The sequence below is a fragment of the Pteropus medius genome, unplaced genomic scaffold (genome assembly GCF_902729225.1).
Source record: "Pteropus medius unplaced genomic scaffold, Ma_sr-lr_union100, whole genome shotgun sequence".
In the NCBI taxonomy this organism is placed as follows: domain Eukaryota; kingdom Metazoa; phylum Chordata; class Mammalia; order Chiroptera; family Pteropodidae; genus Pteropus; species Pteropus medius.
The window spans coordinates 26,754,771-26,780,362 of NW_024351730.1; the positions used below are offsets into that span (position 1 = coordinate 26,754,771).

General features: G+C 34.2%; 1 protein-coding gene across 3 annotated transcripts; it reads left to right on the forward strand.

Moving 5' to 3' along the window:
- The first annotated feature begins 3,457 nt into the window (after positions 1–3,457).
- On the forward strand, positions 3,458–23,830 carry LOC120588256 (uncharacterized). 3 transcript variants are annotated; one of them, XM_039845546.1, is made up of 5 exons: positions 3,458–3,685; positions 15,260–15,330; positions 19,316–19,421; positions 22,496–22,578; positions 23,457–23,830. In XM_039845546.1, the coding sequence occupies exons 1-5, from the start codon at positions 3,577–3,579 to the stop codon at positions 23,475–23,477; spliced, it is 390 nt and encodes a 129-aa protein (XP_039701480.1). In that variant the 5' UTR covers positions 3,458–3,576; the 3' UTR covers positions 23,478–23,830. The 3 variants fall into 3 exon arrangements, 1 of the variants encoding a protein (XP_039701480.1); XR_005649199.1 differs by lacking the exons at positions 3,458–3,685; positions 15,260–15,330 and adding an exon at positions 16,349–18,018; XR_005649200.1 differs by lacking the exons at positions 3,458–3,685; positions 15,260–15,330; positions 22,496–22,578 and having other exon boundaries at positions 18,920–19,421.
- Positions 23,831–25,592: the final 1,762 nt, after the last annotated feature.

Consider the following 25,592-nt stretch of genomic DNA (forward strand, 5'->3'; position numbering starts at 1 on the left):
GGAATTCTGAAAAACGAAGACCAACTCTAAGCTGTAATAACTAAATAAGATATGTACTTAACATTCTCTATTGTTCAATGCACTTTAGAGATTCAATTGCAAGAGTATTATAATACCTTGTAATTATGCAGACTGACTAGAATTAAAGACTTTGGAAATTAATTTTGAGTTGAAATATTAAATTAAGTAGAATGTTTTATCATAATGGTGTAATTTAAAACTAACTAAAAATAGTGTTAATAATAATCATGATCACTCTTCTTTCATTAAAAGGAGATTTAGCACTAAATTATTAAATGATCAAATTTATGGTGCCCAAGTTAGTAAAGATTTTGCAGTAGCGTAAATCATGCTACATGATTTCTGTCCAGTGACTATAGCAAATTAGTCACTATAGTAAATTTTAGAGTTTGTTAATAATACAAACAATTCAGTGTAGGAAGCTTTCATAGAATGATACTGCATGGATCCTTGGGCATTCAAATATTCTATTTTTTTTCTCTCAGCATTGTATCATATACAAGGATTTATATAAGCAGGGATGGACAATTATACTTTAAACAAAAGAAAAGGGGAAGCCTTTTATTTTTGTAAGCCAACGATTTATGAGAAGTGATTTCTGCTTCCTGACATTAACCTTTGCCTTTTTCTCTTCAAGTCTTCTGATTTTAATCTGAAAATATACTGTGTTCCAAGCAGAACATATGTTGCTCATTTTCTTTAATAATTCTCAGGTCAACTCAATTTAACTCTATAAATCAAAAAAGGCGAGAAATGATTTCCTTTTAAACTTATTTAAAATCATGCTTATACACACACACACACACACACACACACACACACACACACATATATATGATTTTTCCATAATTAAATTAGCTGTACCAATATATAAACTGTAAAATGGGTAAGCATCCTAAAATAGAAAGCAAATACACACCAACCTCTTGAGTGAATGAAGGTAGTAGTGTTGGCGATAAGATGAAGGAGAATTTGCTTTATTTTATGCTTCTTAAAGTTCTTATAGGTGTTATAAAGTATATGTATGCTATAGATTTGTGTTTAATACCTTTAAATATTCCCCTCCTTTTTAGCTATGGATATCGTTTTTAGTCTGATTCATATTTTAGAAAGTTATCAGATCTGAGAATCTCAAAAGTCACTTGATATTGCAACTGATTAGTACGTGTGTAAAAATGTTGCGACTCACCCAAATCACTCTCTAGAACTTTCTTTTCTATTTTAAATATCAATGTCTTTAGGAGTTTTGTATTACAAAGACTATATACATGTTACATATCTGTTAATACATAATAGAAGTTTTAGAAAATTGTGGGCAAATAAGTCACCTCATCAAATTTACCATTATGGATTAATCTCTGAGAATGTTAGAATTATTTTGGACCAAGAACACTAATTTAGGATAAACCAGCCATTTGTTACTTTTCTTTCACATAGTAACATTTTGACTATTTAGGAAAAGGGAATATATATTGCTACAGAAGATTCTCATTAAAAACATGGACTGAAGATGGCTGGTACAAAAGCCAGGTAGTACATTCTTCACAGAGCTGTGGAGTGGCATTAACGAGGCTAGTTATTAATGATCATACATTCTTCGTCTTTTATTCAGCATGTTCGTGGCACTTTATGAAGTGATATGTGAATGAAATCAATACAATTGCTATATCTACAGCATCAAAGTCACTATAACTTAAGAATTTCATATATATTTTTTCTGAACATATTAATTCAACAGCTGGGATATTCAGTAGAGAACTACACACTTCATATTGAGACATTAAACTAGACTCAGGAGTCAAACAGACATCTGAAAACATCTATCGACTCATTAGTATTGTTTCAGTAACTGCTTTGGCTTTTATATAACTCAGGAAATAAGAAATCATAACATCATAAATAGTGTTAAACCGAATCTATTGATGTAGCCAGGGCAATTTTAAGCCAATCATTTCTTATTAGGCTAATGCTAGTAAAGTTTCTTATTCAAATAAGATTTAAAAAAATTTTTTTTTCTTCTTTTGGCTATTTAGTGGGCAATGAGGTGTAATAAGTTTTAACAAATTGGGGTTGAGGTCTCTTAGGTTATCTTTATTCTCTGCTATAAATTACAGCAGCTTCATAACTGCTTAACACAGCTCTTGAATCAAGAAATGTAACATCTGAATTTTTTTGTTCAGGCTGAATGACTAGCATTAAAGAGAAAGAAAGAGAAAGAGCACACAAGCCTCTAGAATTCAGGATTAAAACTGCTGCTTTCAGAGTATCAAACTGATTTATATTTTAACTGTTGAGCATCTGAAATGGTGACTAAATAAAAGTTTAATATACTACCATATTCCATATTTTTTCTCTTTGTAGATTATAATTTGGCAAATTGCTAAAATTTTGAATTGTACTCTCTATACCTTCTGTTGACATTCAGTTGGACTTTGTATTTTGGATTTTATTTTGGATTTCAGGCTCAAAACAATGGGGTGCGACTTTAGATTACTTGCTTCTGAGACTTCACAGCTGTTATTTTCAGCACAAGAAAGCCAGTCACTGCTATGAGGACCATCACTCACTAAGCAGCAGGCTTACGTAAGATCTCTGACAATAAAAAGAGTACTGGTGTAGAAGTAGCTCTTCCCTTAGCAGCTTTCTATAGGTCAGCAAATGTGACTTGTTTCTGTTTTTCTGTTTTCCTCTCTTCCTGATTGACGGTTCATTACGAAATGAGGTAGGATTTCTTTCCTGACTGGTTTAGCAAAAGCAGAAAAGTAATTAATACATAAAGTACCAAATATGAAATATTACTCTGTACAGAAGCATTTCACACTTCATCGATTTCATGAGCAGGCCAGAGGTGCCAGAACAATAATTAATATGTTGTAAGGGAAAAATTATTATGCAAGGTCAGTGTCATTTGAAAACTTTACAAAGAAGATGCAGTAAAAGATATTTTGAAACTTTCTTAAATAGGGCTAAAGTTGGGTTTTAAATAAATATTTGAAGAAATACACAATTTTTCTATGAGAAATTAGTAGGAATTTTTCATCTATCACTAAAAGTATGCCTCTTTATGCAAGCATAATGTATGTCATTATACTGAAATTTGGGGGGAAATATGAATAAATATGTGTGAGTAAATTTCTGTGGACCTATCTATGCTGGATATATAGATATCATTACTTCTGATTGTTCAGTGAGATGGTAAAATTTAAAGCTCAAGTAAATTCATTTACATTATTTTTAAATTACTAACCAACACATGTTTCGCAAGAAACAAATTTCAAAAAAGCAAAAAACAAAAACATCCAAATCAAATCAACCATAATTCTTCTATGATGATGTAAATATATTAATATTTTGGTGTGTATCCTTCCAATATTTTTTCCTTTAGGAAATATATTTTTAACGGGATTCTGTAATTGGGATTCAGTGTGCTTTTTCATTTATTTTGTGATTATTTCTTTAGGTCATTCAATATTTTTCTACAGTATTTTTAATGGCTACATAATGCTCCACTGGGTATATCATAATGTATTCAAGTAGTCCTCTGTGGCTGGGCGTATGGATGGTATACAGTTTTTAACAAGTTGCAGCCAACGTCATTGGAGCTATATCTTGATCATGCCCTTTGGACACATCTCTAGAAATGGAGTTCTGGTTGCTTTGACAGGTATTGCCAAATTGTTGTCCAGAAAGGCCATTTCATTTTACTTGCAACACAGCGTCTGTTTCAAATTCACATTTGATCGTGATTATAAAACTCTTCTTTATTCTGACGTCATGTAGTAAGTAATGGATTTTCCAGGATTAATTGAGGACGATTGAGAGAAGATCTCTTGAAAAAATTTCAAAAACAAAATATTTCCAGTGATTATTTTAAGACCAAAATAAGCAAGATCATTTAATAGCATGTTTTTATCCCAAATTGAAAACTAATAGCTATTACTTGCTGAGTGCTTACCATGTATCAGTGCTAACTTTTCAGCAGTTGCTTTGCATCAATTATATCTCATATTTTATCCTCAGTTACCCAGTGGAATAAGATTTTTTATGCTCCTTTTAAAAATGAGGAAGGTGAAACTTGGACAATTTATAAAGTGCCTGAGATCACACAGGTGGTTACTAGGAAGCTGGAATTTGAATCCAGAACAGTCTGATTCAAAAGATCATATTTTAGCTACTGTGGAAAACAGACAAGATCTTAAACGTGATTCTGAAAATATTGTACCTTAAAACAGTATACACTATAGCTTATTTGTATATTCATAGCCACCTTTTACCTCAATTTATTGTGATTTTGGTATTGCGATTGAAAGTGTGTGCTTGGGTAAACGATGGATTTTTACCTCTTGGACCTGTAGTAAGAAACAGCAGGTCTCATTTCTCAAACATGAGGTGCTAAGGAGGCTGGTGCCAGGATGGCAGAGCAAGATCTCATCCTCTCTCAACGCATATGACTCCTTGGTACGGGAAACTACCACTAGCCCTCTCGTTTTCTCTCCTCCTCTCACAAACTAGAGTCCATGTGAGAGTATGACTTCCTTGTTAACCTTTTCGTGAGTAAATTTGAGGTGATATAAAAAAGGAAAATGCCAGAAAACCAGGAATTGGACTGAAGGGAAGTGGCTTCTCTGGTATAGTGTCTCACTTGTGACACAGTTCTGGGAGGGCTAGGATAGGGAGCAGGGAAGAAGATATGTTCCAGACAATATTCAACCCAAAAGGTAATGGGAGTTGGTAAAGGGAAAGGAAGAGGGTATTCTCCATTCTGGATATGAAGCTCAACAAAGTCACATAATTAGGGCCAGAAATTGTCCTGCTGTGGCATTCCAAATGCATACCGAGTCTCTGTCCTACTCATTATGAATCTTTATCCTTTCCTCTCCCTTTGCTCCTTCTCTCATCAGCAGGCTAAAGAGAGGATACATCTCTAGCTTAAGCTTGGGGCTTTTTGGCACAAAGCTTGATTGTCTCGGTTTCCTCTTGGCAGATTTAAATTGTTAGAGAAATGAAACTCGTTTGAAAACAGTAGGCCCTGGCAGGCACTCTCGCAGGCATTGCCCAGGACTCCAGGAACAGTTGTCAACTTGCTGCATGGCATTTGTCTAGGTTGGGTTTGATCTTATTCTCAGTTCCCATATGGTAAGAAATAATTCCGTTTTAAAGTTTTGTGTGTTTTATAGTTGATGGGATGGAGGTCAGACGAGGGAGAGAGGATGCTGCATATGGAGTTTGCAGATTTTTAATACTGAGACTAAGATTTAAGGAAGATAGGAGATGAAGGAAAAAATTTTCTCTTTCTTGCATGATATTTAAAATTGTTTTCTGAATGTAAATCATTATTTGATTGTGGCACCCTTAATTTTAGTTTATTTCCACCATTACTAAAATATAATAATACTGATAACTAATATGCATATATGCTATGTTAGAGATTAAAAGCAAAGTCATATGCATTACTAAGTTTGAAAAAAATTAACTATATAAGTGAAGAAACAAAAGAAAATAGTACCATTTGTAGTAGTATTAGCTGTAATGTAATCAGTTATCGAGAGCATACACAGAACTATCTAAAGAATCGAGTAGCAGGAAATAATATGCTTGGTACTGCTGATGAGACATTTCCAGCATATTTACAAGTTGTTCTTTAGACTTTTCATAGGACAGAAGTCTGGAGCTTCAAGTAAATAACTGGATTAAAAACATCCCAAGAAGTCTTGGGATAAATTTATAGATATGCATAATTTTCATAACCAATTTCTAATGAAACCAACACTGTCATTTTATCATGTAATTACAATCTTCCTCCCTCTATCTTCCTATAACCACGTGGGAAAAGAAATGAACACTTAACAGCTGGAGCTGTGAACACAGGATGGATTTCAGAGCAACTAAATGTAGATGCTCCTCCAAAGAACATTTTAGGCATCATAAATAGGCAGTGTTTTAGCCATTAAATCTCATGGCTACCACCTCTGCTTATTTTGGCCATTTTACCGCTATTATTCCTCTTTGACACACAGTCTCTTCCTCTCGCTTCAGAATCTCAAAGGGGCAAACACTAGGTCCATTTCATGGACTCAGTTTAATAAAGACCTATGTGCACAATGATACAGTCAAAGCTATTAATAAAGAAAAACTGTATTTGGTGGTTCATGGAGTTAAAATAAGTTACCACTTGACGCCTCAGACCTGATTTTTGACCCGGATTTATTCCTTACATATCTGATCATCTACTTCAGATAACCCAGGTTAAGTAGAAGCTAAAACAGAGTAGACTAAACCAGGGGTAGAAGACAAATCTGATTAAATCTAACAATTTGTACATCTGTGTCTGACTTTCATCACTTCTTATGATTGTATATAAAGTACCTGCTGTTGAATGAGGGATTAAGCCCACTCCAATTGTTGATGCTTTTTAACTTTACAGATGTCAAAGGCATTCCTTCAAACCTGTTCATTTCCAGAGCAAGGCTTTTCCAGATGGGAATTAGAAAGCAAGATTTGACAAAATCTGCTTCTCTATTACTCAATACAAAGAAATATTACAGTAATGCTCCCATTTCTGCTAATCCATTCATTTCAGGTTTGATTTACCTTTTTTGCCTTGATCTAAAATCTCTGTGGCTTTATAGGATTATATATTGCTATATTCAGGTTTTGAATGAATCACAGTGTGTGCATTTTAATATGATTTCCCTGATTCCAAAGCCAGGATTAACCTGTTGTTTTTGATTAAAAAGATTTTATGTTTAGATTTTAGAGGAAGAGTGTTAAATTTCTCTAGTTATTTACTGATTCCCTTCTTTAGAAATAGGCAAAAGAAATTATATCTATTGGCTATGTTGATGGAAGAAAGGAAAAAAGCAAGCATAATTTTATAAAGAATTAAAAATATTAATACTCCATATAAACTGTTACCTATATGAGGGAAAAAAAAGTTTCCTTAGTTTTGTATTGCCTATGTTGACATCTTTCTAAATTGTGATTACTTAATGTAAAATAAAGAGAAATATTGGTGACTGGTTAGGTCATAGAAATTGGATAGAAAAAAAATGATTACTTTAGTGCTTAAAAATTGAAGGGAGTATCTCTGCTCTTCTCTCCTATGGTGCTGATTTTTTTTTTTTTTTTTTTTTTTTTGCTCTCTTAAAGTGGTTATGAAAAGTTGGAAGATATGGTAGGGGTTTCTGATATTATTTTAAGGAATAATAGTATAGTAATAGCAAAATCTTAGCGATGCTTAAAATGTGACAGTCACAATTCTAAATCCTTTACATATATCAACTCAGTTAATACTCACACCTTATGAGCTTGATACCATTATTTCCAATATATATAGATAAGGAAACTAAGACACTGAAGTGAAAGAAATTGTTCAAGCTTAGAAATTGGTGAGTGGTAGAACCATAGCCCAAACCTGGGAAATCCGACCAGTCCATGCTCTTAGCCACTCTACTAGCTATGTTGACATCCATAAAATCAGTTTCTGGTCCATCTAGAAATTATGCCTTAAACTCAGTCTAATGAGAATGTGGTAAAGACCAAATGAGAAATTGAATTAGCAACTGGTACATTTTTTTCTCTCTTCCACAAACTCCCTTTTTAAATATGAAAATTTCAGATATGGGTTCTGCATTTCTAGATTTTAAGCACAGCTCATGTGCCAAGCTCTAAGGTTTTAGTCTGCGACTCATGAGGCCTTTGGACTCATTACCGTGTACCTTTGGTATTACCCTACACTCAGGGGACAAAAATTTAGGATAAAGAAAAATTTTGTTGTGAAAACTAGACATAGATAATTGGTCAATATTTTTGGAGGGCAGATTATATCCAAAGAGGTGATTAGGGGAAGATTGAAGTTTATATGTACATTGCTATATATGGGTAGAGAATATACATACCCAAATTGAATTTTGGCAAGTCAAAAAAGGGAATGTTTACAAGCATGTCTAAATGCAAACTAGCAAGTAACCATTGTTTATTAAAATGAATTTCATTTAACCTTTGAAATGTCTAATGTTTACTAGGAATGATCCCTTTCTTTTGTTTATGTCTGTTGGCTTCATTCAAACCACTCTCTATGGTCCTTTTATGCAGTTTCTTATTAAGAAATCACACATTACTTTTTATCCTTGATGACAGAGGATTTTAAATTTAAATATAAACATTTCAGTGTATCTGAAAAATAAAAATGAAGCTAAAGTGAAAAATTTGTGATCCATAGTTTTCTAGGGATGCACATTTCATGTACTCTTCTTTGTATTGCAGCTAGATTCTGAATTCCTCAAAGAAAAAGCTTCATATTGACTATTTTTCGTATAATTCGCCCATGCCCTTCCCTCGTACTATAGCGATTTCAGTGATGTGCACATATAGTAGGTGCTTAGTATGTGCTGTATGAACAAATTGCTTTCTATCTCTGAAGCTTTTGGGGGGATTATTTTTTAAATGATAAAGGGGCTTATAAAGAATATAGCAGACAAGGCTTGAGACAGGGTTTGACTATAAATCAAGCATTTGTCTCCAGGTTTCTGATTTTACACACTCCAGGCAGTGCAGAATGTAAAGCAAACAGGCATGTCAGTGCATCTTCTCCTGTAGAAGGGGCTCAAAAGGTGTAATGAGAAAGAGGTGAGGTTGGAACTTGCTTTCTGGCTGCATGGTTTGCCTTTCAAGCACTAACTGAGCTGCAACATAAGGTGTGAAATTAGGACAAATGTTCCAAGTCCTAGAAAACAAGTATCTTATTTAACTCCATCCTGCTTAGGAAAGCTGTTTCAGGATTACAGGCTTCTAGGAGAGATTGGTGACTAAGGATGTTCAGGTCGAATGGATAATCTTTGACAATGAAATCTAAACTAAATGCTGGCACAAAGCAGCAGCTTTGATAACAATACTCACAACAGTATTTCAGAGTTTAGTATCAGAAACATTAAGGAAGGAGAATTAGAGTTAGTGTTAATTTTCAGATGTTAGTTTATTGTCTAAAACCATAATATCCCCAATGTTAATCACTGGGAACCTATATTATTCCAGTTTTCCAGGTTCCCCGTATAAATTCAGAATTTTCAAAGATTGGGAAAGAGACAGCCTGGTTAGATAATGTAAAGGAAGGAGCAAAAGAGGAAATGTTTGAAATGCTAGATATTCTGTGCATAGTACATATAATTTTTCAGTTATAAAAGATTTTTCTTGTTCCATCAAAAAAGACAGCTTAGGAAAGCTAAATAGTCAAGGATAGAATATGCTTCTCATAATATTTCCTACCTCTATCATTGATAAAGTAATGCAGAACAGATTGAATTATTGTGACCATGAACTCTTCTTATTGATTTAATATAAAACACATAATTTGTTCTTCTGCTCCAAGAGTTCTCTTCCTCTGACAGAGAAAATGTCTTTAAAGTATTGGATTAGATGAAACCTCTGGTTACTTGTATTCCAGCTTGAACTGAGCTAATATTTATGGACAGGTTCTTAAAAGCCACTTTAAAAAACCATCACTGCCCCCCTCTTTTTCTTTTTGCTATTTGAAAATTTTTTTTCTTTCACGTAACCAAAATTCCTTCTTGTGAAATTAATTCATTTTGTGGAAATAGAAGTAGCTATATATTGGACACTTTATTAGATGGGTGCCTTATGTTAATTCACTCAATCTTCACAATAATGCCCTGAGGAAAGTTACTAACTATCCCCATTTTACGGATGAGGAAGCTAAGGCACAGAGAAATTAAGCAATTTGCTCAGGGCTGTGCACCTTATACACTGTGAAGCCAGGCTGCCAGTTCTGGAGGCCATCCTTTTAACCAATAAGCACTCCATTCCCTGAGAGAGAGGACATCTTGTTCATCCCTGTATTCCAGCACTATGTTACTCCATGCCTGGCATTTAGTAGGCACTTAGAAAACATTTGTAAAACGGAACACTTTTGAACGCTATGTGTCTCGCTGTTTATTTTATTTCACTTCTCATCTCTGCAGCCAGATCCACATCTCATCCCATGTTATCTGGGTAAGAACTCCTCATTACTTTCTCCCATTCAGTCTTCGGTTGATACCAGTTAAAAGTAGTTTTGAAATGTTCATTTTATTCTCTTACTGAAAAAAATCTATGGTGGATTCTCATTACTTCTGAACTCTTGTGTCTAGCATTAAAGGTCTAGCCTGTCTTAATTCATATCTCCCACAGTCCTGTACACGCACCCGTGTTGTCATAGAATGCCTTATAATTTGACATTTCTCCCTATCCATAGAGTATTGAATGTTTATCCTTTCCTGTTGTGTGCTCCTGAGATTTTCGGCCTCATCTAATCTCCGCCTATGATTAAAGCTGTTGATTCTTTAAGGCTCAGATCATATATTAACACTTTAGCAACATGTTATCCATTGATTTTAGTTGACTTTATTTCCTCGCTCTTCTAAATTTTAATAGTAATTTACCACATTCTGTTTTATATTAAATGCCTTTATCTTTTCCCTCTTACTACATTATAAACCTCTTTAGAGCAAGGATTGTATCTTACTTTTATTAAGAACTGACTATGAAATAAACAAGAAAATCCATGGGCATAGTTGAAAAACTGTCTCCAAATATTCAGAATTTTTCTTTCTTGAGGGCTATTTTAAGAAATTTGGTGCCACGGAAATATTAAACAATAGTAGAAAGGGACTCTTGCCATGATTTTAATATCTGCCTTATTTTACAAATAAGAAAACTGAGGCATTTTCTTATTGTTGAGACATCCTGAATGCCAACACCAAATGCTCACGATGCCTTAAACTCAGCCTCGAGCCCTATTCTCTATATGATGTTGCCTCACTACATTTTTGAAAGATGAAAAAAAATTTATAACAACAGAATAAAGGGTTTTTTGGAAGTTTCCAGATTGCATCAAGCTATCTTTTCATAGACCTTCAATAATTTATCCACGAGAAAGAGACTGAAAAGGATGGTAAGAGTATTAAGGCCCTGATGTTCTAACTATGGTTTGAATTTTTAATCAATTCTGACTAATGGTTTTTTAGAGATTGGTTATAAAAAAATCACTTCCTGATGTTGAGTCTTGGTTTGTACTTGAACTTTTTTTGATATCCATTATGTCGGTTGACACTCTTCCTCATCCCAAAACAAAATAAAAACTGTCAGGTATCTTGAGTAGGTATTATTTCTCATTTTATGGGTAAAGAATCTCAAAGGAAGCACCTCTGTCAATATTAGGATTGTGACCTTAGCCAGACGTTAACCAGTAGAATCCTCCAGCTCTCAGATTGTGGATTTCAGAGTAACCTGCTTCCTCAGAAGAGAGTGACTCTGACTTCTTGAAGTGTGACTTGGCGATGTCTCAGGTATAATTTTATTAGCAGTGGAGACTGCAAGTGACAAATGCTAATAAATCTGAAGTCAATGCTGCAGAACCAGCTACCACGGCCAACGAGCCGTGGCTTGGTTCAGCTTGGTTTCCCCATGCACTTTCAGTTGATGGCAATGCCATACTTTAATATGTCCAGTTATGCTACTGATGGCAATCTGTTGTACCTTCTTAAATGAGGCACCGATGCCCACAGGAGCAAGTATTCGCAGACACTGAAAGAGTAGAACTATTTGGGAGAATATGTGATCATGACATGGAATGACATTGAGTACTGTTTCTCCTAAAGATGCAGGCAGATGACTTTCCTAAGGTGTGCAACATACTTGCCTGTGTTTATATGTGGAAAAAAACAATGATTACAGAGGGAGCAATACAGTGAAATTTGGTTTTATACCTTGCTGTATATTTCATAGCATGTTTCAGCACAAAGAACATTGCAAGTTAAAGTCCATACTACTCACACTGGTATTCAAGATTCCTCCACAATCTAGCCTACCTACCTTGTCACTTTTGCCACTTGTTCTTTCACATCCCACCTGCTCCAGTAAACACAGGCTGTCTACTGCAATTACAACATGCTGATTCAGCAAAATTCAAACAAAATATTTGTTCAAGGTCCACCATATGCTTGGAATTTTACTAGAAATTATAGAAGAAAGGAGAAGTCATTGCTTCTGTCTAGTAATTGGAAATATAGTGGAAAGACAAGCAAGTACATGAGTGAATCTAATATTCATTAGATGGAAAGGTAAATTGGCATTATATGAGAATATTAAAGAGGGGTGTGTGTGTGTGTGTGTGTGTGTTTAAAGCAGTAGGTGTCCCTAAAGATTTTGAACAGGGAGTAAATGATCAGAACATGGGGTGGGCATTATGAAGGATGAAGTGAAGAGGCAGATATTAAAATTAAGGAAGCCATACTTTAAGTAAGTTGTAATAGCAGTTCATGTGGGATATAAGGGCCTAGAAATAATCACTGGCAGTAGAAGTGAAATGGAAGGGTTGGATTCCAAAAACATTGGAAGAAGAATGCCATTATATTGCAGTGGTTAAGCATATCAATACAAGAGTCAGACAGGATTTGCATCCTGTCTCTGTTATTTATTAGCTTTGTCATCTTAAATGAATTAATAAACTGATCTATGCATCAGAATCCTCATCGATAAAGTAAAATTATCTTGACACTCAGAAGTATGTTTTGAGTTCAAATGAAATAATCTCTGTAAAATTCATTTGTGACACAGAGCACTCAATACATGTTAACAGACATTATTATTGCGAATGAGTTTTAAAGAAGATGGCTGAAGAATTTTATCAGAATATCCTCCACTCGGCTTTTTTTTTAAGATTTCTTTCCACTTTCCTCTTTGCCTCGTTGGAATCTGCCCATCTTGGTTGCATTTTCACTATGTAGAGTTCCTTGAATAGTCTCGTGCACAGTGATCTTTCCTGTGTCTGAGTTCCCAAAATATCAGTTACTTATACTAATCTTTAGACACTATCATATGCCCCATTATGCTGTTAAAATTTTACTCCTTTCCTTATTTCAATTAATTTATTAATTCTTTAAGGGTTGTTTATATTACTTTGTATCCTCCATTACACTTACGTCAGGTTTCACATTAGACTATGACAAAAATACGTTGATCAATTAATTTTGATTAATATATCAATTCCTATTTACCAGAATTCAAGTAAATTGTAATGCAGATTAACCAGAGAAAACAATTTCACTTGGAGCTGATTTCTAGAGTCCAATTCTACTTCCTCTGATCAAGGTCTTTAAGAGAACAATAAAGTAAGTTAAAAATATTCCTGCGGAGTGGCGATAAAGGCTGGGCACCAGTCAAGCAGCGGTGCTTCAACCTGGGCCTAGCAGGCATAAGGGCTCTAACTATCTGAGGTATAAAGCAGGAAGCAGTATATTCTAGAGACTATGCTACTGTAACCCACAGCAAATACTTGAATTGGGTCCAAATTTGTAGGGCAAAGATATACTTTTCAACAGTAGCTAATTTTTATTCCACATATCACTGTATTCTAAAAAAGGCTTAAAATTATTTTTTTCTGGCATGGGAGGCAGTCTCACTTTAAAGAGTCTCTAATTTCTTTGAAAAATGGCAAATGCTAAGATGCTTCTGTAGCAGAACTAGAGAAAAATTAAAGATTGGCTGAACTAGATTTCCTCTCAATCCATAGAGTTGGTTTGTTTGGCCTTGTATTAGTAGAACTGCATATGTAATTTTACAAAACAACATATGGAAGATGTTGAGAGTATGAATGTGTATGTGGGCTATAAAGGGCATCAGAGGAATTTTGCTTTGAAACATGTACTTTAATATAGATTGACACCGTAGAATAGAATGTCTTGAAATTATATTGCAGATGTCTGCTTTTAATAACTTTATTAATTTTTCTTAAATGATCTAAGCAGCATGCTTAACAAGTTATCAGTTTTTTTGTTCAATGTAGCAACTTTCTTCAATTTCATTTAGTATATTTTAAAACTAGTATGTGATTGTGTAAGGAAAGATATCACATAAAAGGAATTCCATGTAAAATTGAACTGGCATGGCTCCTGAAATTGTGTTGAAATATCCAATCTTGTATCAGCCTCTCTAAGTATATTGATTTCTATTCTGTGAGTTCTATTAGCACTGCTGTGCAACAAGATAATTATACAAAGAAGATATGACTGACTGATTCCTGTTCAATTTGGGTTGGAAATGCTAAAAATCTACAAAACAAAATGGTGGTAGACCAAAGTGAGAGGGGATAAGCAGCTGCTAACTAATGTTAACACAAATTTTAGGTGTATTTTCTATAAAAACACACAAATGCTTTATAACAGTCTTGTTTTAGTTGTATCATTGCATTATCTGTGATTATATAAAGGTGTGTGTATATAATGTATACATGCTCATGGTATATTTAGTGTATAATTTGTATTGCATACATGTGCATATGTGTATATATATACATATTTCATATGCCATATATTTTATATGCCATATCTTTGGCATCGACTGTAATAAAAGTGTTATGTGCAGTTTCCAAGTAATATGATTTAAAGAAAAAATTGCCTGCCTGCCATTTCATCTCTCTCTCTCTCTTCTTATAAGATGAAACTCAGATTAGATCTAACCTTATCCAATGCAGAGAACATCCCAGGAAATGGAAGAGTAACAAGAGATCTGTAGGGAAAAAGCTTCCCCACCAGCCTGGAAATACTCGCCCGTGGACCTTTCACTAAGAAAGGAATAAAATGTTATATTTTTTTGAGCCATTGAATTTGAGGGTCTTTTTGTAATAGATGATTGAAATATACCCAAAGTAATATATTTGCCATCTTGACTTTTTTATTTGTACACATTCTTCCCTTTTCACTCATGTTTTCTCAAAGCTTTTTTCATATGCATCTCTCAACATAAATATTTTTTAAAGCATGCAAAATCATCCCTAATTGGTAAAGAAACAACATAAGAGGTAAATTTATAGGTTTTTACTGTTGACATAGAAAATCAAAAACACATTGCAAATTCCGCACTTTTCTCTGTTCATTTCTTCTTGACTGTGTTGATGCTAAAGATAACATACTTGAAGGTGAGATAGGACTTAATTTAAGGGGAGAGGGAAAAGGAGAGGATTTCCATTTAAAAGCAATTTAAACAGAGATAACTATTCTGTCTCTACTGGTGAGTTCAAGAAGGCTTCTTATAGCAGACAGACTTTGGTCTAAGAAAAAAAAACCACTCAGATGACCTTTTAAAATTAAGTCAGTAATGGTCCCTTTGTTGTTTTGGGGGAGAATATAATTGATGTTCTTTTGATTTAATAATGCATGGTACCTCTTTCATTACTCTTTGGTAGGTTTAAAAGCTGCTGGGATAAGTTGGAAGATTTGCATCAAGACCAAGTTGCCTTCAAGGAGTACGAGTGTGGTAACAGACATTTTCACTTTAAAAGATCAAAATTAGAATGTCTCTAATGAATCTAGATGGCCTAGACTAAGAAAGATATTCTCTGAGCTTTTTTATCTCTACATTATGCCTTCGTTTTTAAGATATGATCATTTATTAATTTTTTAAAACTCATATTGACATAGTTGGCCATAATTTTCTTCTACACCAAGGCATCATTTTCTTAGTAAGAGTTCTTCACCTGTCATTTTTTCCCCGTTTTGGCACTTCTTTAGCCTTTTAGGTGTTAAAATATTTGGGCTAAAATGTTTACATTTTTCAGTGCAACTGAACTGAGAATATCCTCTATTTAGCAAAATTTCCTGAGCTTATCAAGAGCCTCAGTAACTGTGTTTTCTCAACTAAAAATATTATTGTTTACAAAGGAGAGTCAATTGAGTGTAATTTTAATTTTATTAATCATTTTTAAATGCCAGCAACTATATTAAAAAATTAAAAATAATACATTGAAAAAATATGTTCTTCAGAAAAATGTGTCCCGTGACACAGTGTTAGAGACAGGTGCAACTAAGAAACTACATAAAGAATGTGGATATGAACCAAAAATAATTACTTTTTTTTGATCATCTTCACTCATTTCCTCAACACCCCTCAACTCTCACCTCTGGCAACCACCAATATGTTCTCTGTTTCTGTGAGTTCAATTCTTTTAGATTCCACACGTAAGTGAGATCATACAGCGTTTGTATTTCTCTCTGACTTATTTCACTTAGCATAATGTTCTCAAGGCCCATCCATGTTGCAAATGTCAGTATATCATGTTTATTTTTTAATGTTCAGATAATATAAAGACATTTTGATTTTTTTTTAATGTACACAGATATGTTATTTTTATACTTTTAGCAAGAATTTCATTTTGAAAAGAGCTGTTGAATAGAAATATTTTATTTGGACAGCTAATATAAAAAAACAAATTGTAAGTCAATATATATATTTTGAAAATTGATATGATTTAAATGACTTTTAGTGTCCTATTTCATTCTCAAATATATCCTGGTTATAGAATTCTTATATGTTTATACTCCCCAGAATGTATGTGTCTGAGAGACTTGGACTCGATGCAACACCAAAACAAGGAGGCTGGTTTCAGGCATATTGTAAAACTGCTTTGGGAAACCCTTCTGAGCCCCTTACCTAAACATAATGAGTGTTCTATACATGCTTGGGTGCTAATTAAGAGTGCTCTGTCAACAAAAGGGTGTAATATTGAGCGCTCCAGGCCTCCTGTGGCAAGGAAAAGACATAGTTGAGTAGGAATCTAAGACTAAAGAGCCTACTTTTCCCCTCTCCACTACCCCAACCCCTAGATGCTGCACTAAGAAACTCACCGGATGGGCAGAGGTCTCTCATCTCTCTGTCAGTAGCCTCTCCTCATTGCATGAATTCTTTCTCAAGATGTTCTTCTGTTCTTCATGTAAAGAATGCTGCTGGGACAGACCATTGTCTTTTCTGGATTACATTTGACACATGCCTGGTTTCCAAAAGCTTTATTTCACTTCCTGCTCTCATTTGATATGAAGCAGTGGAATAAGGAGGCTTTTCATACAAGCATAGAAGTAAGGAGATGTGAGCCTATCACTTACTTATTCATTATAAGGATACTTAAAAGGATAGAATGTTTGGAGAAGAAAAAGAAGTCATCTTTAATAAGAAGATCTTAAACCAGGCCTCTTTTTCTTATTTGGTAGGTACTATTAAAGGAATCTGAAATGGCAGAACCATTATATTCCTTGAAAAGCTATTTTCCCCCTAGTAATTTACACATCTCTCTTCTCTACACCCACTTTGAAATCAATTAACAGATACTACTTATATGTCTACTTCTTCAGAGTTAACTCATTTGTAAAATCAGATGTTTCTATGCTTTCTTGCTTTCTTTATGCAGCTCTGGCAAGCCCTTTTCCAACTAGTTATGTGACGTTTCATTCTTCTTAGTAGAGAGGATGTGATGGGAGAATATGGTGGGAGAATATTCACAGCCAAAGTTTAGGCAATTAAGGGAATATTGATTTCAATATGTAATCACTGAAAAACTGGATGTTTACATCAAGGGTCGAAATTTTGAGCAAAGTAGAGATGACTTAACTTTGGGCTTTTCTATCTAGCTTCATTTCCTTATTTACCTTTAAAAGAGAAGAACTGTAGTAGCTTGCTAGGGCTGCCATAACAAAGTGCAACAGACTGGGTAGTTTAAACCACAGAAATTTATTTTCTCACAATCTGGAGGCTAGAGGCCTGAGATCAAGCTGTTGGCAGGGTTGGTTTCTTCTAAGGTCTCTCTTCTTGGCTTGCTGATGGCTGTCATCTCACTGTGTATTCCCAAAAGTCTTCCCTGTGTGTGTCTGTGTCCTAATTTCCTCTTCTTATAAGGATTAGGGCTCAGTCATGTTGATTAGGGCCAACTCTAATGACCTCCTTTTAACTCAATTATCTCTTTAAAGACCCCGTGTTTAAATAGAGTCACATACTGAGGTACTATGAGTCAGAAATTCAATGTATGAATTTTGGATGGACATAATTCATCCCATAACAAGAACTATGCCTATTACTTTTGTTTTTCAATAACAGTACTTTAAAAATAACATTGTTTCTCCTTCTTGCATTTTAAAAGTAATGGAACATGTTTAAGATTGCAGGACATCTACATAGGTAGGTATAAATCTTGTTGGCATTTTAATTTTCTCCCTGGAAATCTTGTTTCCAAGTGCAAGTACTAGAGGTTCTGGGAGCTTTTTTCATTATTGCTGTCCTTATGAAAGCAGCTGTTCAATGAACACAGCATATTTTGTTACCTCATCAAGAAGCAGAGGAAGATTATGTTATGATCAGGTTCTGTATGGCTGTAGTCAATGCTTTCCTGATTGTCTGAGCCCCAGTGATTGATTTAATAGGTCTAGTCCAGGGCAGTTACTCATCCCTGATATTTGTCCAACTCAAAGCCCCATGTTATTTATGTAAACGATGCTTTATATGCCTTCTGTGAAGATAAATCCAAGTTGACATAACTGTTTAAGAGATGAGTATGCCTCCCAATTGGGATTACGGTCACAGAATTTATCTATATCAACTTTTATGTTACTTCACTGGCAAATTGGGAGCTTTGGAGGATAAGAGGATAGGATATGATTGGGAGCAGCTATTTTCTGCTCTGAAGTTAGTATTTTGACATTTCAAAGGACTGTGCATCTAGGAAGACTTCAGAACACATACAAAAACAGGTTGGGAACAGATGATTTATCTTTGAAAAATGAAAATACCTCTAAACCATGGGGGGAAGTCTTCAACCAGAGTCATTTAGATATACTCAGCACTTGGAAAATATTCTTATGTATTATGAGTTATGCATTTAGCTTTGGCCAGGGATTTTTTTTCTTTTATATGGTAGCATATGAGCCTTATGTGTCCTTTGCACATGTGATTGTCAGAAGATTAAAGGGCTATATGTGATTTTGGAAATGGATTTGAAAATGATGGAGTGAAGTCTGTGAATTTCTCCCTTCTTTTATCTAAAGCCAAAAAAACCAGGCAGTTGGGGGAGATAATGCAGACTTGATCTCTGATAGAACTGGAAGATATCAAAACAATAATAGCAAAGCAGGCAAAAAGGAACTGCTGAAAACAATAAAGGCTGACTGGGACATATGGACATGTAAAGAGAAGACTTGCATAGTGACAGAGCTCAGCAAAAGCTCAACACGAATCTCTCAAATTAAGTATGCTACACTGAAATATAAAATAATACATATTTTATTTGTAATAATGGGAATAGAGAACATCTCTGGATACTTGAAAGTCAAGGTTAATGTAGGAATCCCATGGACGATCCATAGTTGCCCAAAGTAAACTCTGGTTGTGGGGGTCAGGGGAAGACAACCCTTTATATTGTTAACAGTGCTGCAGTTTTTAGCAGGAAAGATATAAAAGCTAAAATAACTCATTCACACAGGCAACTCTGTCATCAGCAGAATTGCTGGGAGCAGCCTGCAACACAGCCTTATCCACTCTCCAACCGAAACCTCAAATGACAGATGGGGAGGATGCGTATTTGAAAGGTGAGTGATGATGATAACCAGCATAGGCTCTAAACAAAGCTATTACAAGGGAAAACAAAGAGATGAAGAAACAGAAAAAAATAACAGGTGAGGAACATTGACCAAGAAAAATGTACCATGGAGCAGATAAAAATTATAACCCCATGTCATCGAGAATTAGTAAAACAACCTTAATGAGACAATCATCACTGAATATGAAAAGGACACAGTAGAGATTCAAGAGCTGATGAAAGATGCCCCTCCAGATACACGCACTACCCTCCTTCACCCTGATCTGTGCCCCAGGAAGCTGACCTCTGGACTACAAAAGGTTTCCTTTTGTAGTTTCTAGTTGAGCTTAGCTAACTGATTGTACTAGTAAAAGAACAGAGGAAGAGGGGAGAGTAGGTCAAAGTATTTATTCCCTTGACTCTCACTCTGGGGTCATGCTAGGCTGGCTGAGTCCCGTGACTAGTAAGGAGCTCCTTTGAGGTGGCTCTCTTTAGGTTCCAGTTACCACTCCTTCTCCTTGCCCCTTCAGACCTATAGGTAGTAACAGTTGCCCAAAGGGTACTGCACTAACCTTCGTAGATTCCCTACATTCTGTCTTCACCTTTGTAAACAATCACTTTATTCATTTTCTTAAGTTTGAATGTGCCATTTCTCTTCTGCAAAGTTCATAACTGAGAAAATGATAAACTGGCAAAGCTCAGCAATGAAGTAGAAGGAAAAAAAAATTAAATACTATTGAAACGAGACAGATTGGAAGCAGCTCAAAGGAAAATAGATTCTTCTGAAAATACAGGCACAATTAAGAGTAAGAATTAGAAAAGATGTAAAATGAAATTAATATAGCATTTAAAAATAATATAGAAAATAGGCAAATAATTGTCATAGACAAATATAACCAAAATAATGTAAACAAATATTCAAAGATATAACTCCAGATAACTTGCCAAAAATAAAATACTTAAATCTACAGATGGGGGATGCATATGCCATATCTAAGGGGAAAAAATAACACAGTGATTGACACCAAAACACATCCTAGTAAAGTTTCATGTATAGAGAGAGTCTATAACCAGATAAAAAGATCAAGAGACTTGAAAAGGAAAAAATGCAAGATAGCCTTAGACTTCTTTGTATCAATACTCAAAACTAACTGTGGAACAATTAATGTCAATTAAGACCTTGAAGAAAGAGTAATTCAAGAATCTTTATACCTAGACAAACTGCAATTGAACTTACAGGAAACGATTTGGAACACACAGAAACTCAAGGAATTCTGGTCTTTGAGTTTTGTTGTTTTTTTTTTTTAACTTTGGTCATTCTTTAGTAAATGGAGAGACTACAGCAAGAGGATTGACGTGAGAATTGAATTCATTGTCTCTGGAACTATATTAAAATAAGTGTGAGAATTATGGTAAAATTAGAAATGTAAATGTTAAAAACTTTGACAATATAAAAATTAAATATTCAACAAAATTGGAGACATAGGGGAAAGTGGTAAGAGGTGATGTAAATATGCTGATTTTTTTGTAACATGGACAGAGTATTAATATATAAATATATTATGTAGTATAACAAATAATAAATATAAACAGATAAAGTAATAGACATAAGGATATCTAGAGATATAAAGGTAGATTGTGATATTTTATATATTTGTATATTTTTCTGGAGAGAATTCATGTTGTTTGTTACTTTTGTTGTTAGTTTGTGTTAACTTTTTGTTTAGTCTTGCCTTCATGTCAGAATGATTTGATGGTAATGAGGCTGCTTCCACACAGATCAACACTTCCTGAGACTACAAGCAGGCCTTATTCCTTTCTGCTACAAGGGGCATTACTGTCTTGGCTTAGTTTCTAGGCATTAAACTATGTCTTTCCCCACTACCCAAATCCCTATAAATCTGCTATCTGAGTCATTAAGTTAGTAACACATTTTTTCAGCTTTTTATCAAGAGATACTGATTCCAGTTGCATGACTTCCCAGGAACCTTTATATTTCCTATCATCCCATAGGATGCTTGTCTGGACGTCTCCCTGCTTCCAGACCTGTGGCTCATGGCGTGCATGTCTTTCTATATAATATTGCATTCCTCTTATTTGACAAATTTTACACTGTGTTATATGTTAGACATCTTGGTACTTGTTACATGGGGGAGTGATAAAGTAATGAACTTAAATACGAATACAGATAATGTTCTGGGTTTTGGTTCAAAAACCCAACTATCATAATAGAGGACAGCGGAGATGTGGCTAAATTAAATGACAGCACACATAACAAGGACTTAGCATTTTAGGTAAATAAAAGTTCTATATGAATTATCAATGTAAGTGCCAAAACATCTAATTCAAGTTAGGCACAATAAAAGAAATATAGTGATGAGAAAAAGGTTGTAGGATATTCCCTCTCTGCTCTCTACAGATCATGGTAACATAGACTATTACTTTCAGCTCCAGCTGCTACACTTTAAAACGAACAAATCCGGAGCTTATCTATAGAGAAATAAGAATGCTAAAATTTTTGCAAATTGTTATAAATAAGGAATGTTTTAAGCAAATGACCTTTGAAGGATAATATCATAAATGTCTTCAAATGACCTTTGAAGGATAATATCATAAATGTCTTCAAATATTTCAATGATAGTAGGAAAGGGAGATTAATCATATTGTGTGTGGTTTAAGAAGACAAAATTAGAAAAGATAGCTATATGTTACATACTTTCTCATTCTATAAAACTAGAAAATTTTAGGAATTTCCCAAACATTAGTTTTGGAAATAAATTTGGCTGTCCTTTATAATGAGTTTCCAGTCATTGGAGTTGTTCAAGTGAATGTTGATGGATTTATATTAGAGATTCATACCTTCAGCTGAAGATTGTATCAATATCTCTTCCTTTGAGGTTCTACCATTTACCAAGTTATACCTCACTAGTCTCATTCAGTTTTGTAAACCCTTGTTAATTCCATTTCCACATCATGTGCCAAATTCCCTTTCATTTGCTCTGCCTTTACAAATGTTGTTCTATCCCATTTTTATTCCTATCATTAGCTTTGCTTAGTTAACCTCTTCTTGCCTTTAAATTTCAGCTCCAATGTCTCTTTGCCCTGGAAGTCTTCTTGGGGTTTTCTGTTACAAGTCTCTGTCCCCACTAAGTCATAAGCTCCTTAAGGTAAAATACTATATATCCTATAAGTATACTTACTACTGTATATAGTGCTTGACACAGGGAATAGATGGATGGATGAATCAATTAGTGATTAATATTTATAGTATTATTCTAACCTAAACAGAGACAAAAGGTTACAATTTCTGCTAAAAGAGGCATATAGAAAATGGCCAATGTCAAGGCATATTATTTTTGGTCCAGGGGGTAAAATATCTGAAAAAACAACAACAAAAGGACAATTGGAAATTTTTTAATTGAAAAGAAAAGCTGCAGAAGCATTTTGTGAAAGTGAGAAATATGTTTTTGAACAAATAATTTCACATTTGTATATTATTTGTTTTCTGTGGTCAGTTCAACTCAACTATTCTTCTATTAGAATAGTTTTGCATAATGATTCAATGTTACTTATGATGTAAGAGCCTAGAATAACTAGACATAAAATTCTATTTTATTAACATATTTCTAGAATATTCCACTCAGTAGCACTTTACTTCTTTTACAATATAAAGGGCATATGCATTCTATACTAGAAATACATGGGCCAAGTTTCTATATGACCAAATAAATCACTACTGTGTTCTAGTTTGATAACTTTGTCCCTATGTAATCTTATGGATATGAAAGTATATATAGGAAACACCAAGATAATTTTTATGAAGGGAAACTAGTGTTCTCTCATGCCTTAGAGCCTTTAAAAAAGATAAAAAGAAGAAAAGAATCTTATCAATACATGTTTGCAAAACAATTGCAGTCAGTTTCCTGGCTGAAAACTAAATTATTGTACATTATAGTATGCATATCTATGATAAGTAGATTACTATAGATCATTCCAAGAGGTGGAGGGAAGATTGCACTAACATTAGTTTCTCTGGTATTTGCAGGCTGTAAATTTCTTTAAATGATAGATGTAAAGATGGAAGACAGATGGATAGAAGAAAAGACAGAATCAGAGACTGGATGAGTTAGTACTGCAGCCGCACTGTCTTATTACCACAAGGCTTGCAAGCATCAAAGTCCCCCACAACCCCCACTCCCTCCCCCTGAAATGTACCGATTTATATGAAAATTAAGATTACAAATTAAAGCCTGGCTATCCTGGAGTTTTCCAGTTCATCAGCCATCCAATAAAAATGATGTCAAGCCTGTATGCATAATTCCCAGAAGATTACTTTGTCCTTACAGCTAAGCCCTGTCCCTGATATGAAAGATCTCTATCCACTTTTATTGAAATAAAGAACTAACATCATAATCCCAATATTGAGGTATAATCTTCATTATCTCCTGACCCTCTTGAGGTTCCCCCAATCTATATTACTTCAGATTTGTTTATTTATAATCCTTATGTATTTACCTTTATTGAGATAGGATTAAAAACTGAAAAAAAAAGCTCCAAAAAATCCTTATGATCTCATGATTGAGTTTCAATTCACCAACAATCAACTAATGTGTTAGACTATTTTTTTTTTTATTTAAAGTGGTTCTTATAGTTGTATAGTCTAAGCTTGAAAAGGCATTAATTGGTCCCCTGAGTGTCCCCATTTCATTAAATGAATTATTTCCAATCCAACTGGTTTGTGAATTGATAGCAGCATCTTCTTTTCCTATTTATTACAAAAGAGGGAGGAGGGGTGTATGAAAAGATAAACACAGAAAGAATCATCCAGAGTAACTTTTATCTCTTTTCTTAGGAAGTTTTGATTCATATCTATAGTTAATTGCTGGTAAACCACAATCCCCCAACCCTCTTTCCCCCTCAAGAGCCTTAATGGCCTCTGGCTGTGCCTCGGGCTGTTAACTACCAAACTAGTCATTAATGCTGGTCAAGATGATTTCTTGGAGATTATTGTTCCTTTATTTTTTTAGTAGACAAAACACACTTTGTTTTGAACAAAGAATGAAGTGGGCCTTGAGCCTGTTTTTTCTTTTGTTTCAAAGGTATAAAAACACCTAGAAAAAACACATTTTACTGCGATATTTTTTAAATACTTGAAATATTATTTTAGTTTTATTTCCAGTGTAAAAACAGAGTTTGCAGTGTCATGGTTTTCATTGATAATCATTTCACTGATAATTAATTTCTTACTTTAAATGAAGTTTTCCTATTGTATTTGGAGAAACATATCTTCAGAGATTTGATAAGTGTCTGTAGTTTTTTATACCTCTCATTTTAAACTTTTATGCAAGGAAATATTAGGATGATATTATTTGGCTGTTAGATATGAAAACTGAGTAGAAAAAGTAGTACTTTACTATTAGCATAAAACTGCACTGGAGTGTTTTCTTTTTGAAATAACATTTATTTTTTTATTGTAAAAGACACTTGGTTCTACCATTATTTGATATAAAGTGAGATTCGTATCATTTCCATTGGCTCAGTTATTTCTTATCTGTAAACCCTTTTGTTCGTTCATTCATTCATTCATTCATTCATTCATTCAGTGCTTTTACTTGAGCAGCTGCTATTGCTGAGATAAATCAGAAGAGAATGGAGAATAGACTGGACAGACAGAAACAGCTTATGATCATTGCATAACCTTTTTGTATAAAATATTCAAATGTAAAATCCTGTATTGGATTTATTAGCTTTATTAAAATGTTCACTCCCCAATTAGAAGAGAAGTACCTGGAACCAGTATTTATTGTGCACCTAATATTTTCTGGATATTGTTCTGGGTAATTTACACAAAATTTATTTATCTTTTGCAACAACTTTATAGTCCTTAAAGCAACCCTACAGTTATTCCTATTTTATGGCTGTTAAAATTGGGACTTTAAGATTGTTGATATAGGAGAAAGAACAAGAAAGAACTGGAGGAAAGATGCAGAAAAGAAAGTTTCAGGGCTTCAAAGACAAACATTGGTGGTTACTTAGTACCCTACCCTTCATTTGCTCATAGATAGGAGACACATTTTTCCTTTCCTTTGAAAACTGTGGCCTGCAATGGAAGGACACCCCATGTAGTCCCAATTTAGATCTTCCAAGAAAAGACATAAGAATGATATTAATGAAGCAGGTT